The sequence below is a fragment of the Mus pahari genome, chromosome 14 (genome assembly GCF_900095145.1).
Source record: "Mus pahari chromosome 14, PAHARI_EIJ_v1.1, whole genome shotgun sequence".
Lineage (NCBI taxonomy): Eukaryota > Metazoa > Chordata > Mammalia > Rodentia > Muridae > Mus > Mus pahari.
Window position 1 is genome coordinate 21,743,071 of NC_034603.1, and position 17,791 is coordinate 21,760,861.

At 42.7% G+C, this 17,791-nt stretch overlaps 1 protein-coding gene across 2 annotated transcripts in view; it reads right to left on the reverse strand.

Annotated features, from left to right (window-relative positions):
• Nucleotides 1-8,581, reverse strand: part of Rad50 (RAD50 double strand break repair protein) — a 54,966-nt gene extending 46,385 nt beyond the window's left edge. The window contains exons 1-4 of one of the 2 annotated variants that reach the window (XM_021211882.1): nt 8,212-8,581; nt 7,265-7,348; nt 3,402-3,553; nt 109-294 (exon numbers count right to left, since the gene is read on the reverse strand). In XM_021211882.1, the coding sequence (XP_021067541.1) occupies nt 109-294; nt 3,402-3,553; nt 7,265-7,348; nt 8,212-8,340 (551 nt within the window). In that variant the 5' untranslated portion in view covers nt 8,341-8,581. The remainder of the gene's footprint in view (nt 1-108; nt 295-3,401; nt 3,554-7,264; nt 7,349-8,211) is intronic. The other variant, XM_029546459.1, reaches the window with a different exon arrangement.
• Between the last annotated feature and the right edge of the window lie 9,210 nt (nt 8,582-17,791).

A 17,791-nucleotide genomic window follows, 5' to 3' on the forward strand; every position in this document is an offset into this window, starting at 1 on the left:
ACTCATGGTGAAGCACAGGCTCCTGCACAAGGCCCTGGCTCAAGCACAGCCTCACATAATAAAAGAAGACTAAACAACTCCACAGAGACGGCACTCACACTCACAAACCTTGTTGCAGAAAAAATCTCATCAAATTTTTGCTTCAACGCCTTTCCTTCACTTAAAGGCCAGTTGGAGTCTTCTTGGTGACAGAAAATAACATTGTTTAGCACAGACTTGGAAACCCCAAGACAACTTATCATTTCTCTGTCGATTTCTGCACATTTGGAGCTGAGACTGACTTTTTCACCATGCCTACAGAAAGTGAGAATCAAGGCTATTAGTGAAATGACCTTCAGAGGTTCCTACTGCGTTCTTTAATTTTTCAAATATGTTAAGATCTTATCTATCTGAGACTCACTGCAAACTCACTATGTAGCCAAAAACGATCTTGAACTTCTGATCATCCTAACCCCGACTCCTAAGTGCTAGGATTACAAGGGTCTCCCACCACCCAGTCTATGATGTGCTTGGGATCACACTGAAGACTGTACACTAGGCAAGCACTCAACCATCTGAGTCACATACTCAGGCCATGCCATTCTTCTATAAAGAAACAAAAGTGCCCTTTACATGTCTCATTAAATAGCCTCCTCATGCTAAGAAAACTCTTGGTGCTAGGAAGGCAGACTGAAGTGTTTGCCACCTAGTATGATGCCTGGAGTTAATCCTTAGCACCCGTGGAAGAAGGCTCGGGTGGTAGCAAGTACCTGTAACCTCAGTGCTGAGCAGGCAGAGACAGGAGGACTCCTGGGACTCACAGGCCATCAGTCTTGCTAAATGGGCAAGCTCCAGGTCAATAAATGACTATGTCCCCAAAAAACAAGGTGAATGGCTCCTGAAGAGCTGAACTCTGGCTTCTTCAAACACAGGAACACAGCGGGGGGGGGGGNGGGGGGGAAGCTAACCCTTCTATGGTCAAAAAGTGCACTGATGAGGCCGTTATGCAAAACAGGTAGCTCAAGAAAGAAAGCAAGAATTCTAAAAAACATAGTAGGATGTCTGTATGCTTATATGTGTAATGTGTGCACATCCGTGTGGGGGCCAGAGGATTATGCAAGGTGTCTTTCTCAATTCCCACCTTTCTTCTTAGACATGGTCTCTCTCTACTAAAACTGGAGTTCATTGATTCAGCTGACCGAGAATCCCAAGATTTTCCTGTGTTTCCCCAGAGCTGGAATTACAGCCACACATGACCTCACCTCACCTTTACATGGGTGCTGGGACTCGAACCTGGGTCCTCATGCTTGTTTGGCAAGTATCTTCCTAACCCCCACATTTGGACTTTTAAATAATTCATTTCAAGCAACAGGAGTGGACAGCAGATGGTGTCAGATCCCCTGCAGCTGAAGTTAAGGTGATTCCAAGAACCTAACTTGGGTCCTCTAGAAAATGCAAGCACTCTTTTGTGTGTGTGTGTGTGTGTGTGTGTGTGTGTGTGTGTGTGTGTGTGGTTTTTCGAGACAGGGTATCTCTGTGTAGCCCTGGCTGTCCTGGAACTCACTTTGTAGACCAGGCTGGCCTTGAACTCAGAAATCTGCCTGCCTCTGCCTCCCGAGTGCTGGGATTAAAGGCGTGCGCCACCACGCCCGGCTCGAATGCAAGCACTCTTAACCATAGTCATCTCTCTAGCCCCAATAACAATTGTCTACACTTGATCTCAGACAAAAGGCTGAGAAGTGATGAAACCCACCCTCTAACCCATATTACATGTGTCTCTGATAATTCACCTTTCTCTGTCTGCTACTGACAGTCAGTACAACTTTGTACGACTATTTCAAACTAGCATATTTAAAAGTCCAAGAAGGTGAGCTGGTGTGCTGACTCTCATGCCTATAATCCTAGCATTAGGGAGGCCGATGCAGGTAGACTGTTTTGAGTATGAGGCCAGTCTGGCTGTCACGAGGCTTGTTAGATGTAGTGGTGCATGCCTATAAGGTCTTCCATATGAAGCAAACCTTTGGCATTCTTTTCTGATAAAGCCTACCTCCAAAACCCATACCCATTACAAGGTAGAATGTAACTACCTTGCTACACACACACACACACACACACACACACACACACACACGACATATCAAGTTACATAGCATCTAACTCTAACACACAGACAATGGTCAAAAGGGAAATGATTACTTTTCCCTACTTGTGCACTTTTTACATCACCCTTCTCTGTATGGAACCATCATCTATCCAACCTATACTCCAGTAGTTATGCACTCTCAGTTACAGCAACTATTCACAAATGACATTAAGGCAATGGAATAGTATCACTCAATCTTTAACAAGAGCATTCTGCATCTGGGATGCAGAGACAGCTCAGTGGTTCAGAGCATTTGTTCTTGTAGAGGTCCTGAGCTGGAGTCCCAGCACCGACATGGTGGCAACCATTGCAACTCCAGCTCCAGGGGAATCTTCTAACCTACTGCACATACAGACATACAGGCACAACATTCATACACATTAAATATATAAATGTAAAAAAAATCATTTTATTTCAAGATAAATAGTATCAAAAAGGCATAGAGTCGATGGGAGCACTACTCTATTCAATTACACTGGGAGGAAGGGAAGACAATCTGGCTGTGACATCTGTCACACTGTTGATCACCAGGCTTGATTCAGATGGTCTGGCTGGCTAGGAGGGTGTCCCCTTCCTCCCTCACTGCTCCATATGCATCCTCCCAAAGCTGCACTCGGTTGAAGAGGACGACCTTCCCGGAATAGAGGAGGACTGGTTTTTAGTCAACAATATATACGTAGCCGTACTCCCCTGCTAGAACCTCCAACAAGCTCTCAATCACACTGAGAATACAAAATGACTCCTGAAAAATAAAGTCTGGCCTGGTGGTGGTGGCGGCGCCCGCCTTTAATCCCTGCACTTGGGAGACAGAGGCTCTCTGAGTTTGAAGCCAGTGTGGTTCCAAGACTACTAGGGCTACACAGAGAAACCCCACCTCAAAACAAACAAACCACACAAACAAGGAAAGGAAGAAAGGAAGGAAAGACAAAAGAAGGAAAAAACAAACAAACAAACAAACAAAGAACAAAAGTACATAAGTCTGAGATCAGATGTGAAGATATAACCCTGTAACCCCAGGACTCAGGAGGCTGAGGCAGGTGCATTCCTATGAGTTTGAAGCCAGACTGGGCTACATAGTGAGTTCCAAGCCAGGCTGAACTAAAAGTATGAGCCCTTGTCTCAAAAAAGAAAAAAGACTGTATCAAAGAGGAAAACAAAACAAAATTCTACTGAAAGAAAATTAATACACTCTCCTAAAATAAAAGTAACAGTCACAGAAGGGCTTCCAGGCCTAGAAGACCAATGTAAATGCTAATCCAAGTCCAAGGTGAGTACCTACTTCATTCTAGTAATGACTCCTTCCAGGGTTTTAAATTCTGTTTTTTTATTTTTCTGACTGCAAAGCATAGACCTGTGCACAGCTACCATCTCTCCATTCACATCTCGAAACTGCAGGCGTATTTGGGCTCGCACATCTGTTTCTTGAGCAACCTTTGATGGTAAAGAGAAGAACACTGTCATACACAGCATCGGCACGTTTTTATCAAGAAAGACCAACAACCTTGCTTACCCAAAAATGAGGGGGAAGCCACTAAAAAAATCTCATTCAAAATGAACCCATTTTACACATCTTTCAAGATCTGGGAAGTATACTGTGTAACTGATTTTTTGAAAACCATGCAGTTTAAGCAGCCCCCTTTGTTCAGTGTCCACTGTCCCTCTAGCCATTCTGTCTGTACATTGTAGCATATTCCACTTTTATAAGCACTAATAACAATATCTAATACAAACCCTCCCTTATCAAGAAAAGCTCTGTAGCTACTATACTGCCCTCTTATAGAAAAAAAAAATTATAAAATAATGACAGGTTTTCTGATCACTGAAGCTGATTTTGTCGAGGGCAGTGAATGGCTCCGTGTACCCAAATACCCTATCATTTAGCATGGTGAAGTTGATGGCAGGATCCTCTTCCTGATGGATAAACAAATTAGCTCTAATGCACTGGCTTCAGGCCTAGAAGCCCCTCTCTTTTACTCATTTCCCATTTGATCCCCTAAGGCTTTAAATAGTCATTGTACTAAACTATGTGTCTATCAGTAATTCCAAATTTTCTTTTTCTTTTTAAGACCTAATTTTCTTTTTGTAATTCTAACCCCTGAATGGTACAAATATATATTTTTTATTTTTGCCAACTGGATATTGATTATCTATGGAGTAACTCAAACTTACATATTTAAACCAGATCCAACCAAATTTCCATTTTGAGTTCCTCTATGACAATAAAGGGCAAAATGATCTCAATAACTTATTCAAGGAGAAACCCTGAAGCTACACTTCAAGCTTCTGCTTCTCTCAACATCATCACGCAAAACAGCAGCTCAGCCGTTGGCCCTGCCCTCAGGTCACACCCAAATCCAAGTATCACCATTTCTACTACTTTAATGAGGCCACCGATCTGTCTCGCTGGTTTCTTACAAGCCTCTCTGTCTCTGCCCCTACCTTTGCCACTTACAGACAGCCTTCTGTCAGTTAGACTGATTCCTTAAAACATAACTCAGATGGTGTGTTTTCTCTGCTCAAAATCTTCTGTCTTTTTGTATTAGCAACCGGTGGAGGAAGGTCAGCTGGGATGCACTTGCCTGGCGTCTGAAGCCCCACAAAACCTCGTGTCTTCTAACTCTGACTGAGCTTCCTAGTTCTCCCTTTACTACTTTGCTCCGAGTCCTTGACATAACTCAGCATGTTTTCATTTCAGGGACTCTGCATCTGACTGACACTGAATGGAAGTCTTTCACAGACTTTAAGTAACTATCTTCCTCTTGAATAAATACTTACAAGGGTTGCTTGCTATGCAAAAGAAAAAATTGTGTTTTGTTTTTGAAACTGGGTGTCTCTATGTAGTTCTGGCTAGTCTCAAAAGTACTTCAAGAGTGCAAACAAACAAACAACTTAGGGGATCATTGATCGCTCAAGTTACAGTTAGAATGGACAGGACAAATCCTGGATCCATTTTAAGGGGTAGCAAAGGCTGGCTTATGAAATGAAAAAATGGGGTAAGATAAAGAAATCAATAAAGGCCAATCCACAGGTTTGGGCATGAAAAAAAAAATTATGTGGCTGATCATATCTATAACTTACTAAACTCAAATTCCGGAGGTAGAACCAGGCCTGAGAGCAAGGCAAGGATCTGAGCGTAGGGAATCTCTCCTAATGCTCAACCCAACGAACAGTACGCACTCATGTGGAGGCTAGCTTGGTAGATTTTATTATTAAAAACTGAATTTCATCTGAGTCCTCTTATTTCTCAATAAAGTACAAGACAATAGCATTAACTAAACAGAGTAGCTTATAGATTTAGGAACGAGAAGGTATGAAGCAGTCATTTTACAGAGGGCCCAGTAAAAATGTACTAAGCAGTATGACTATTTTCAAGATGAAATTCGTAATTACTTTTATAATCCCAGCATTCTCTCTAGTCACAGGCAAGTTTAAAGCTTCGTTAGGTGTTTGGTTTTTTTTTAGGTTTGATTTGTGTACTAGTTAGGTTTTATTGCTAAAACACTGACCAACAATTTTGGGAGGAAGAGGTTTATTTGGCTTACAAGTTAGTTTCATCTCAGGAAGCCAGGGCAGGAACTCAAGGCAGGAATGTGTAAACTGGAACTAACGCAGAGATCATGGAGGAGTGCTGCTTCCGGCTGGCTGCCCTGGCTTGCTCAGCTACCTCTCTTACACAGCTCAGACCCACCTGCCTAAGGATGATACGACCTGCAAGGGGCTGAGCCCTCCCATGTCAATCAGCAATCAAGAAGATGGCCCTCGGACAGCCTCCCAGGCCAATCTGTGGAGGCAATTCCTCAATTGAGCTTCCCTCATTGCCAGATATGTCTAGGGTTGTGTCATCTTGTCAAAAATATGACAAGCTGGCTTTGTTCATCTGAGAAGGGGTCTCATAGCCCAGTCTGGCCTTGCTCTCCTGATTCTCCTGCCTCTAATTCTAGAGTGCTGGGTTACAGGTATGTTGTGGCATACCAAGCTTACATCAAAGTTTAAAGTCACATTTAATGCTGCTACTTAAATGACTTACAGGTGACTAAAATAAACGAGGGCTGGAGGCAGAAGCAAGTTAATCTCTGTTCATTCAGGGTCAGCCTGGTTCACATAGTTATTAGTCTCAGGTCAGCCAGAACTATACAGTCAGACTTTGTATTAAAGCAAGTAACAACAACCCTGCAGGACATAAACTCAACGAAGAATTAACAGACACTAAAAACAGCAAGTGTGTATATGTTTTAACAGATGCACAGCACACCACCTACTTAATTTGTATAATAAAATTCTGATACACTAAAATATAAATGTGTAGGTGTAATTATAGATACACAAAGACATGGTTTTACAAGCACAGAAAGAATTTAACAATAAACACTTTCCTTAATGGGATTTTGTGGCACTACATAAATTCACATTCTTGTGCATATAGATACGCAAAACATATTTATATGTAAAACATCACAATCCAAGCAATGCATTCCAAAGATTTACATCATAGTAGACTATAATGAAAAACTAAAAGCAATCTAACTGCAACTATTAATGATTTTATATAGCATCACAAATTTCAACTAAAAGACTCCAGCTAAGTTAAAAAAAAAAAGTCTAAAGATTGAAACATCCCATACACCAAGATTAAATATTCATTATATTGGTTTTGCTTTCTTTTTCAAAACTTCCTCTTTTTTATTACTATTATTATTATTATTATTATGTGTATGTATGTGTGTGTGTGTGTGTGTGCGTGAGTGCATGTGCATGTCTGTGCATGAGCACAAGGTCAGAGAACAACCTGTGGAGTCAATTCTCCCCTCTACCTTCACAGTTTGACCCTGGCTTGACCAGCAAGTGCATTTACCTGCCCTTGCCAGCCCTATTGTGTTTTAATAACCTCACACTGTATGACAATGCTCAGTGGGAAAAACCCTGAAATGTACCATGAGATAGAACTATGATCTCTGCTGGGTTAGATAGTACATAGGAAAATAAATAAAAATGCCAACAATGGTTATCACTGGGTACTTCGCCTGCAGGTGACCATCTGCTCTGCATACTTTCCACTCTAAGGTCCTCTACAATAAGCAACGACTACTTCTAGAATTATAAAAATTTAATTCTTAAAATACAAAACTTTACAGACACCATTACCTTGGGATCATGAACAAATGTATTTCCCTTGGTTCCAGGAGGGAAATCTCCAGTACAAATATACTTTAGACATTCAATGATGGTCTAAAGAGAGAGCAAATTGTGTGTTATTTAATGATGAGAACCACAGTAGTTTATGACAAATATTAATTCCCAGCCAGGTGTGGAGGTGCATATCTACAATTCTAGCACTTGGTGGATAAGAAGGTCAGGTCTGCCTAAGCTATGTGGGATTCTGTGTCCAAAATAAATAAATTAAATAATAGCAAAAACTATGTATACATGTAGCTAGTGATTATAAGCACTTTACTATGTCTTCCTTCCAGGAGACCAAGGCTAAGAATGTACATGGTACAATGTCAAGTAACATGTCCACAAAAAGATCCACCTCCAGACATTCAACACCAACCTGGCATTTCTGGCTACCTTGCAACTTATTATGTAGATCAAACTGGCCTCAAACTCATAGAAATGTGCATGCCTCTGCCAATCTAGGATTAAAAGAGTGTGTCACAACGCACAGCCCAAATCTTCAAAAGTAATAAAAGAATTTTCCAGTGTTAGGGTGACTATCAGCTTCATGTCCACAATAAGTCATTTTTTTTCAATCGTTATGTTTTACCAGTAGACATGTTTTGCAACTCTAGGTTACCTATTTCTCATATTTAAAAAACAAAACAAAACTTTTGGGGGGGAGAGGGTTTGGGGGGGTCCCAGTCGGGAACAGATGGCGAGTGACTGCTAAGCTTCCGGAACTAGGGGGCGGGGCTGGGAAGCAGGGGCGCAGGCGGCCTTCCCCGGGAACGAGATGCCAGAGCGGAGCGCACGCGTGGGCTTCACGACACTCCCGAGTGGCTGGGCCGGACCGGCTCTGAGGTCCCCGAGGCCCACGCACCGCGCAGGGCGACGCCCTAAACGCCTTCTGGGGCCCTCGCCTCAGGACTTACCGTCTTCCCCGCCCCATTGGGTCCAACCAAAATTGTGAGGGGGCTGAAGAAAGAGATAATCTGCTTATCTTTATCCTCTATCCCAAAACTTCGCACGCCCAGAATGCTCATCTTTTCGATCCGGGACATGTTTGCACCACGTTCCTTAACTCGGTGCCAGAGGCGAGTTTTAACCTCAAGGCGGAAGCTGGGCAAGCCGGGAAGGGACGCCGCGAGAGGACTCGAAAGTTCCGAACGCGCGCTGCGAGCAGGAGCTTCCGGTGGCGCGGGCTTCTGTTTCCCCGGAGGGCGCGGGCCGGTTCGGGTCTGCACAGCCCAGAAAAGCCAAGCGAGCCAGCAACCGCAAGCTCGCACATTCCCGCCACGCACGACCTGGGGTCACGTGGGGGCGGGCGCGTACTTGTCCACGCCTCTCGCACGCCCGGGGCATGCCGGGAAGTGGGAATCCTAAGGTACGCGAGCAGGTCAAGTAGCTGGCGTCCCTTAAAAGTCTCGAAAAAACAAAACAACAACAACAACAAAAAAAAAAGTTGGGCGGGCGGCAGCTGTCACCATCCCTGTTTGCTTTGACGTTTTGAGATCGGGTCTAGCTCTGTAGGCTCAAACTTGCGATTCTCCTGCCTCAGTCTTCTGAGCGTCCTCGCTATTACAGAGCCTCCAAGCCCATCTTAAGTAGCGAAGACCATACTTTACTGTCCACATTTGGATCCCTGGACCGCAAGAATGGGTGGGCTGGGGTGCATTCGGAGACTCCAGTTAGTGGCTTGTTAATGACATCTACTGTACTGACAGTACTGTTTAATTGCGTTTTTTCACTGTCGCTTTGTAGTGGCGAGTAGTTTCTCTTGATTGCGTGACTGTGATGCTGCCATTACAACAGACTGCACTCTTGTATATATTTTTCCTTTAGAATAAATCAGTTTTCACTTCTACTAAGCTGTAAATGTTGCTAGTTAATGCTTACATAGGTTTGTGCTGAGATCCTTGCAGAGTTGATGGTTTTGTGAGCTGGAGAGGTGGCTTGGTGGTTAAGAGCACTTGCTCTTGCAGATTGTCGGGGTTCAATTCCCAACACCCACATGGTGGCCCCAACCATCTGTAACACCAGTTCCAGGGGATCTGACACCATCTTCTGACTTCCCTGAGCACCACCAGGCATAGACATGCAGCACATACATGCAGACAATACACATTTAAAGTATATATGTGTGTGTGTAGGCTTTTTAAAGTTTTGCCACTAAACTATTAGTAATATACGCATGCCTCCACCCTCAGCAGTATTTAAAAGTGCAAAAGGAGTTTAAGACCAAAAGTTTGTGGACCCAAAACTAGTTGCTGTTCCAAGACAGAGTTCTCATAAGTAGGAAGAAAGTCCACTCCTGTCAACACGGTCACAAGGTAGGAATTAGGTAGGAAAAGGGCTGGCTATGGAAGCTCAAGCCTGTAATTCCTGCACTCAGGTGAGTGACTGAAGCAGGAGGATGCCTTTCACTGTAAGTGTGGACTAAAAGCGAGACCCTGTCTCATACAAAAATAAAAACCTGGCCTGGCGTGCCCAGCCCTGATTCATAGATCTACAGCACAATTCTTGGACCTAAGGCTCATAGAACATGTCAGAAGAGGAGGCGAAAAGACTGTAAGAACCAGAGGTCCAGAAAACCTGTGAGATTGTGTCTCCTAGAAATGACAGGAAGTTTCACACATGATACCTTAGCAATATGGCTGCCTAAACAAGACCTGAACAAGGACAGCATCAGTAGACATGCTGACGTGGAAAGGGAACCAATAGAGAACTACGATGGAATTAACTGCTGAGGAGAGGTGGTCTTTTCTGGGGAGGAGCTGGTTATCCAATACCAAGTGGTTAGCCCTGAAATCATATATGTACAAGTAACACTAACCGGCTCAGTAGGTTGTTCTGTGTGTGTGTGTGTGTGTGTGTGTGTGTGTGTGTGTATGTGTAAAACAACAAAGAGGCCATGAATTCGAGAGAGAGCAAAAGGGAGACAGAACATGAGAGGGCTGAAGGGAGGAAAGAGAAGGGGGAAATGATATAATTACATTTTAATTTTTCAATTGTCATTTTGTGATGTGTAATTCTGGCTGCAGGGAACTCATTATGTAGACCAAGCTGACTTCAAACTGAGAGAGAGCCACCTGCCTCTGACTCCCAAGTGCTGGGATCAAAGGTGTACGCGCCATACTTGGCTTCATGCTTTAATTGTTTTTTTCAAGAAAAAGAAGCCAGACAGACCTGGTGAAACGAGCCTGTAATCCCTGTTCTAAGGAAGCTGAGGCAGGAGAATGATTGCACATTCCAAGTCAGCCATGGCTACAATGAGACCTTGTTTCAAAAAACAAAAAGTGAAGGAAATTTGAGGGACTCAGGGAATTCTGAATGTAAACCTTGAAGTCAGGAGACAAAAATACTTATTAAACAATATATTTATAATGATAAACAATATATCTATAATGATAATGCTTTTAATTTAAGAAGAATTTTGAGGGCTGGAGAGATGGCTTAGTGGTTAAGAGCACTGACTGGGGCTGGTGAGATGGCTCAGTTGGTAAGAGCACCCGACTGCTCTTCAGAAGGTCCAGAGTTCAAATCCCAGCAACCACATGGTGGCTCACAACCATCCGTAACAAGATCTGACGCCCTCTTCTGGAGTGTCTGAAGACAGCTACAGTGTACTTAAATATAATAAATAAATAAATCTTTAAAAAAAAAAAAAAGAGCACTGACTGTTCTTCTGAAGATCCTGAGTTCAGATCCCAGCAACAACATGGTGGCTCACAACCACCTGTAAGGAAATCTGACGCCCTCTTCTGGAGTGTCTGAAGACAGCGACAGTGTACTTACATATAATAAATACACAAATCTTAAAAAATAAAAGAAGGAGGAGGAGGAGGAGAATTTTGAGATTCATATGTGAGTATTAGTAGCATGGTATTTAAAACTATTTTATTAACCTTATATGTATGTGTGTGGTTATGTGCACATGTTGGGGGCTAAAGAGTGTGTTGGGTTCCTGATGTGGGTGCTAGAACTGAATTCTGGACCACTCTGGTACTCTGGGAAAACAGCCTGTGAACCTCACGTAAGCATGTACAAAAGCACACGTTTTGAAAAAACAGTTCAGAACAAAATAGTTAACTGAAAAAAATAATGGACATGTCATGGTAGTTACATTCTGTCACACACACACACACACACACAAATTCTACTTTGTAAGAGTAAAGATTTTCTAGTCAAAATGACCAAAAAAAAAGAAAAAAATTATGGCTCAAAGCTCCAATCAGCCAAGTCCCCAATTCTCGGTAAAGTGCTTCTGGAAAACGTTTGGTTTTACCTGAACCAAAATTAATGTGATGAAAAACCAAGCTGCCCCGAGATGCTATCTTATGTCCACAGGAACCTATGCATCCTTCTAATGCTCTCTGATCGCTTGTCTCCATTAACACAGTCTGGTAACTGAGCTATCTCTTGGCTAGTCTTCGTTCTGTTTTCTTTGTCATTTACCTTGAGTATCTTTTGAAAGCAGATGGCAAATGTCTTTGATACAGTTTCATGCTGTGTGTCTTTTTAGTAGGTGAGTTAGTTAACTTGTCTGGTCAGTTTGGAATTTCCTATCTCATATTGTGCCTGTGTCTTTTTTACTCTTTCTAGTTTGTTTGTTTGTTTGCTTGTTTGTTTTTCTAGATTGATTGAACGTTTTTATTTTAAGTACCTGAGTTAGAAAAAAAATTTCCCATTATTTTAGAAATTCTACTTAAAAATTTTACGTGACTGCTTTGACATTCAAAGTTAATCATTTTAGGACCTTTGCTAACTGATGTCACAAAAGCCATGATGTACGGTTCCTATCACCTCATCCATCATAGAGCTCTTGCTAGTTCTTGTTCTAAGTGTCTTGAATACCGGCACAGTGAGCTAAGCACACACACTGCTACTTGGGTTTACCAGCAGTTATCAAACGGTTATCAAACACCAGCTATCAAATAGCAACTACTACTGCTTACATCACCCCCTTCCTTCAGACATCTGTCATTCATTACATGAGCAAAACTCTTAAAATTTTGTCCTGTGGACTAGGGATATCACTAGGTTGCTAGAGTGCTTGTTTTTATACACAAAAACCCAGGTTCAATTCCCATCACCACATAAACCAGATGTGATGTGCATACCTGTAATCCCACCCCAGGAGGCAAAAGCAGGGCCAGGAGTTCAGGTCAGCCTTGGCTACATAATGAGAAACCAGCTTGGACTATATGTAGCCTTGTCAAAAACAAAGAAACAAAAAAACTAAAACAAAAAAACAACCCAGTGTTAGTGGACTTTACATTTAAGAAAATTCTCTCTCAGTGCAGATATCAGAATTACTGTTATTTCTGTGAAATGTGTCATGAATTATGAAATATTAAGAATACAGGGAGGAGAATGAATTTTAAAAAAGTATAACAGTGTGTGTGTGTGTGTGTGCGCGCGCGCGCGTGCGTGCGCGCACCAAAATGACACCCTTTACTTGTATGCTAACTTTAAAAACATCAAAGATACAAGAGATCTCTTTATGCACTGGATCTTTTTAGAGGGCTATGTGGTAAAATGCACATACAGTTATAGAAATGATCTTGTCCATTCATCAGCATGTTTTTTCAAACATTCTAAAAGAATTTCTGGGCTTGGTGGTACATGCTTTTAAACACCAGGGAAGTGGTGGCAGGAGGATTGCTATTGGAGATCAACCCGGGTTTCATAAGGGGACTCTACCTCAAAACAAACGGCTGGATCCAAGAGGATAGAGATGCTCGTGATTCTAGCACTCGAGGGCAGAGGCAGGAGGATTGTTGTATGTTTGAGTCCAGCCTGGACTACATAGTAAATTCCAGGCCATCCAGGCCCACATCTCAAAACACCCTGGCAGCTTGGGTTATATGAGACCCTGACTCGAAGACAGTCACAGAAACAGAAACGCCAAACCAAACAAGCACAAATTCTACGCGGAGGTTTCTGATGGTGTTATCTTAAATTGTAAGATCCAGGGCTGAAAGGCAGCTCTCCACAGCTGAGGGCTTCTGGCAGCGAGTGGGAGGTGGGGAAGGATGCAGTTGTCTTTAAGGGGCTGGCCACCAGGAGTTTGACGTGCACCCGTGAGTACATGGGCAACACAAACTGCACTGCTCCTATTTTTGCTTTTCTTCATTTTCTTTTTGGGGGAGAGTTACAGTAGTGGGGGGGGGCAGACCTAAGAGGATTGAGGAGTAAATGTGATCGGAGCGCATGATGTAAAATTCCCAAATAATCAATAAAAATACGTTGGGAAAACAAAAAGCAACCCTGGAGGCAAGGGTAATGGCCAGAAGCTGGGAAACAGTGAGGTAGGTATTCAGGAGATATCACTTTCATTTGAGAGCATGTGAGCATTAAACTATTAAGAAGAAAACGACATAGAAATACGTACCAGATACAGTAGACAGGAAAAAGTTCATGTAGATCTCACATATTCATTGATTACAGCCCCATAAAACTATCCGTAAGTTAGTAAAGACTGGAAAAAAAGTTGCCAAAAAATTAATAGTTGCTACGCCAAGGGAAATTCAGTGTTGATTTTCCTATAGTGTTTTTAATTCAATTTAAAAAAAAAAAAAAAAAGCCCCACCACGTCATCTTAAAGATCTGTTTTAGAGCTGGAAGGTAAAAGGTTAGAATAGGGCCAAGAGGAAATGCTACAAATTTGCATTTAGTCACCATGAAAACCAGAGGATCATGAGCAGGTAACTGATTAGAATCAGTTCATGGAAAAGTCACCTGACCTGAAATAGCATCACAGTGAAAAACCCCCGCTACCGAAAAAACTATTACTGATCTGCGACTCATTAGAGGAGACAGAGGGCTTAGGGCAGAGGGGGTAAACCCTCCCTGGGACTGTGCCCTTTCAAAGGTACATAACTGCTCACATTTAAATAACTATCATTTCATTCTTTTTTATTTCAATTTATGATGATGATGATAAAATTCAAAGTCTTTTTGCTAAATGGTATAGTCACCAATCCTTGACGATTCAGATTACTGACTGGTAATTTATTTCTGTTCACCTAAACTATTGTAGCTTATAAACCGGACGTGGTAGTGAACACTTTCAATGCAACACTTGGGGGACAAGTTTCTGTCCCCCAGATCAGGCAAATCTCTGTGAGTTTGTGGCCAGCCTGGTCTATACACCAAGTTCCAGGGCAGCTAAGGCTGCATAGTGAGTGAGACCCTGCCCCCAAAATAAAAGAATATTTTGTGAGGTTTTGGTTTGGTTTGGTTTGGTTTGGTTTGGTCTGGGGACAGTTTATGTAGTTCAGGCAGACCTCAAACTTATTCTGTAGCTGAATTGGGCCTTTACTTTGTGCTGCCACTCTCAAGTGGTAGGATCACAGGTGTGCACCACCATGCCTGTCTCAATAACACAGATTCTGAAACCCCTGACAGATGCTGTGCCTTTTTGCCATTAATCTTCCCAAGGTTTGTTGTTGTTGTTGTTATTGTTCAGTTTCTCAGCTACAAACAATAGACACTATGAATCTCCATGGTGTTCATACTAATTTGTCCAATTTATACAATCTGCATCGAGAGCCTGCTTATTTGGTTATTTATTCTATAAATAATGAGTACCTACTCTCACTATGTAGCCCTGGATGATCTGGACTCACACTCTGTAGACCCACTGGCCTCGAACTCACAGAGATCCATCCACTTGTGGCTGCCTCAAGAGTGCTAAGATTGAAGGTGTGTGCTACCATGCAGGTGGATCTGATGCAGGACAGCACATCCGAGCATTCGGTGTGTCTCTCAGATGCTGCTGGGTTGTGACTGCGCCTGAGTCTGTCCTTGGATATGATGATGACCTCAGTGGTTTGAGGTGAGCACTGGCCAGGTATGGTCTTTCCATTCAGGGATGAGTGGTTCTTGCTCATGGTTAGGCAGAAGTTATGGTTTGGAGGAGGAAGACCACAGAGATAATATGTCATTCTTATAACATCATATCAAAAGTTCATATAACATGACTAATCACTGCTGGGGTTGATCAGTTGTCCTCTGACTGTCACTCATGTGCTGGGGCACACTATACACTAAATAAAATGTACTTTCCAATTTTCAAAAAAACATTACCTCCTGCTTAGGAACTTCTATTAATAAAGTGCTTTTAAATATTGTTTAAGAGTTCCCACTCTAAGTGTTCATGTAAGATGGCTCACCTACTAAGAAGGCACATGCCACTAAGCCTGATGACCTGAGTTTACTATCTGAACCCACATGGTAGAAGGATAGAACTGTCTCCTACAAGCTGTGCTCAGATCTCCACCTGCATCCCATGGCATGATCAAGTGCATATATATACACACACTCCTACCACACATACACACACACACATACCTACACACACCTCTCCACACACATACACATGCATGTACACATGCAGGTAATAAATAATACTCCTACTGTAAGAAAGCTTGCAATCAGGTTGAGGAGATTAAACTCACAGAGGAAAAGTTAGTGACCTAGCTTTATGAGAAATACGATTCACAGCTGTGAGTTGCACAGCTGTAACCTGTACTTCCAACACTTGAGCTGCTAAAGCTGGAAGATTGGGAGTTGGAGGCCAGCTTGGGCTACATTGTAAGAGTCTCCATCTCAAAAGAAAGGAGATGAGAGAGGAGGGGAGGAACCCGGTCTAGTGGTGCACGCCTGTAATCCCAGCACTTGAGAGGAGGGGGCAGGAGGATCAGCAGGTCAGGGTCATCCTCAGCTACATAGTGAGTTGAAAGTCAGCTTAGCACATACAAGACCCTATACCTAAAAAAGAAAAGAAAAACACTGTATACACATGCCCAGACACGATGTTATTCTTAGTTGAAAGAAGGGAGAAATCTAAGCATCCATCAACAGGAAAATGGACAAACAAAACAGGGTCTGAACATAAGACTGAGTATTTTTCAGCAGGGAGGAAGATTCTCACACAGGCTAAAAAAAACATGAACTCCGAAGACCAAGTGCAATAATCCAGTTATAAAAGGCAATGGTGTGGGTGTAGTGGAACCCAAGGGTTCCGAAGACAGGGCTGGTGGGGCTGGGAGGGACCTCTGACGGCGGTTACAGAGTTTCTTCTGTTTTGCAAAGTGAACAGCCTACTATTTATTTTTGCATATGATGCTACTGGACCCAACACATAGTTGCTGAGATGAAACATTTCATGTTACAGTGTATTTCTTAACAGTTTTTTTTTTTAATGGAAAGAAATACAATATTGAGCCCACCAGGCAGCACACACATTGCACATTTCCTTTAAGCACTCGGCAGGCTGAGGCAGAGGGATCAGAAATTTAAGGAGTACCTAGCAAGTTCAAGACCAGCCTGGGCTACAGCAGACCCTGTCTCAAACAAACAATAAATACAATTTTGAGCAGGAAATATTTTTCTTTCTAAGTAAAGAATTGGTGTACGTATAGTAAGTGAGATTTGGAGGACTGTTTTTAAACTGGTTATCTGGAAATGTCTGAGCCCGTGGAAGTCGTATGGCAATAGCAGAGCTGGAGCTGAGCGCCCGATCTGTGCTGCAATTTAGGCCTCGCTACCTTCATTGTGTAAATACAGCCTTTCCTGCTTCATTCCATTCATAGCCAGCTACTATTACATCCCCAAACACGGTGAGCAGCTGCTGCGTTTCCGCTGCTTAATAAAGGCTAGTGTGGGGACTTTTCAATCTGCTTCTCCCTCCCTGTGCTGCTCTATTGTGGTGTTGAATCACTCTGAAACCTTGGTGGAGTTACTAAAATTGCAAATTACTTGGCAATTCCCCTGAAGCCTTCATCTAAGCCCACACTTTCTCAGGGTAGCCAGAAGACATCTAAAGGGAAATAGAATTATTGTCTCATGACCTCTGGGGGCAAGCCAGGCCCTGCCAGAGCCAAGCCTGGATTTTGAGAGCATCATTTTAAGCCCGGCCACCGTAGTTCCTGCTTCATTGCTAAGAGATTTGATGAAGTGAGCCAGTTTGTCTCCCACAATACTTGAGAGTGCTCAACTCAGATATGTCTAGCCAAGAGCTCAAACCTTAGTACATGCCTGAAAATGCACAACACACACGCACACGCACATACACATATGCACATGCACACACTTTGCATAGGTAGCTGAATGCTAAAGGCCTCTGCATCTCATGTAGAACTATACACAGCTTTGGAAAAAGATTCAGGGTGACAATCTGTGGATGCTTCTGGGATTAGTGATCTAAGCCTAAGAAACAAAAGACTGGTTCTCCTGGTGACACGTACTCACGGACAGGCAACACTCCATATGAAAGGATCTCAGCAGCTGGGTGTGGTGGCGCACACCTTTAATCCCAGCACTTGGGAGGCAGAGGCAGGTGGGTTTCTGAGTTCGAGGCCAGCCTGGTCTACAGAGTGAGTTCTAGGACAGCCAGGACTATACAGAGAAACCCTGTCTCAAAAAACCAAAAAAGAAAGAAAGAAAGAAAGAAAGAAAGAAAGAAAGAAAGAAAGAAAGAAAGAAAGAAAGAAAGAAAGAAAGAAA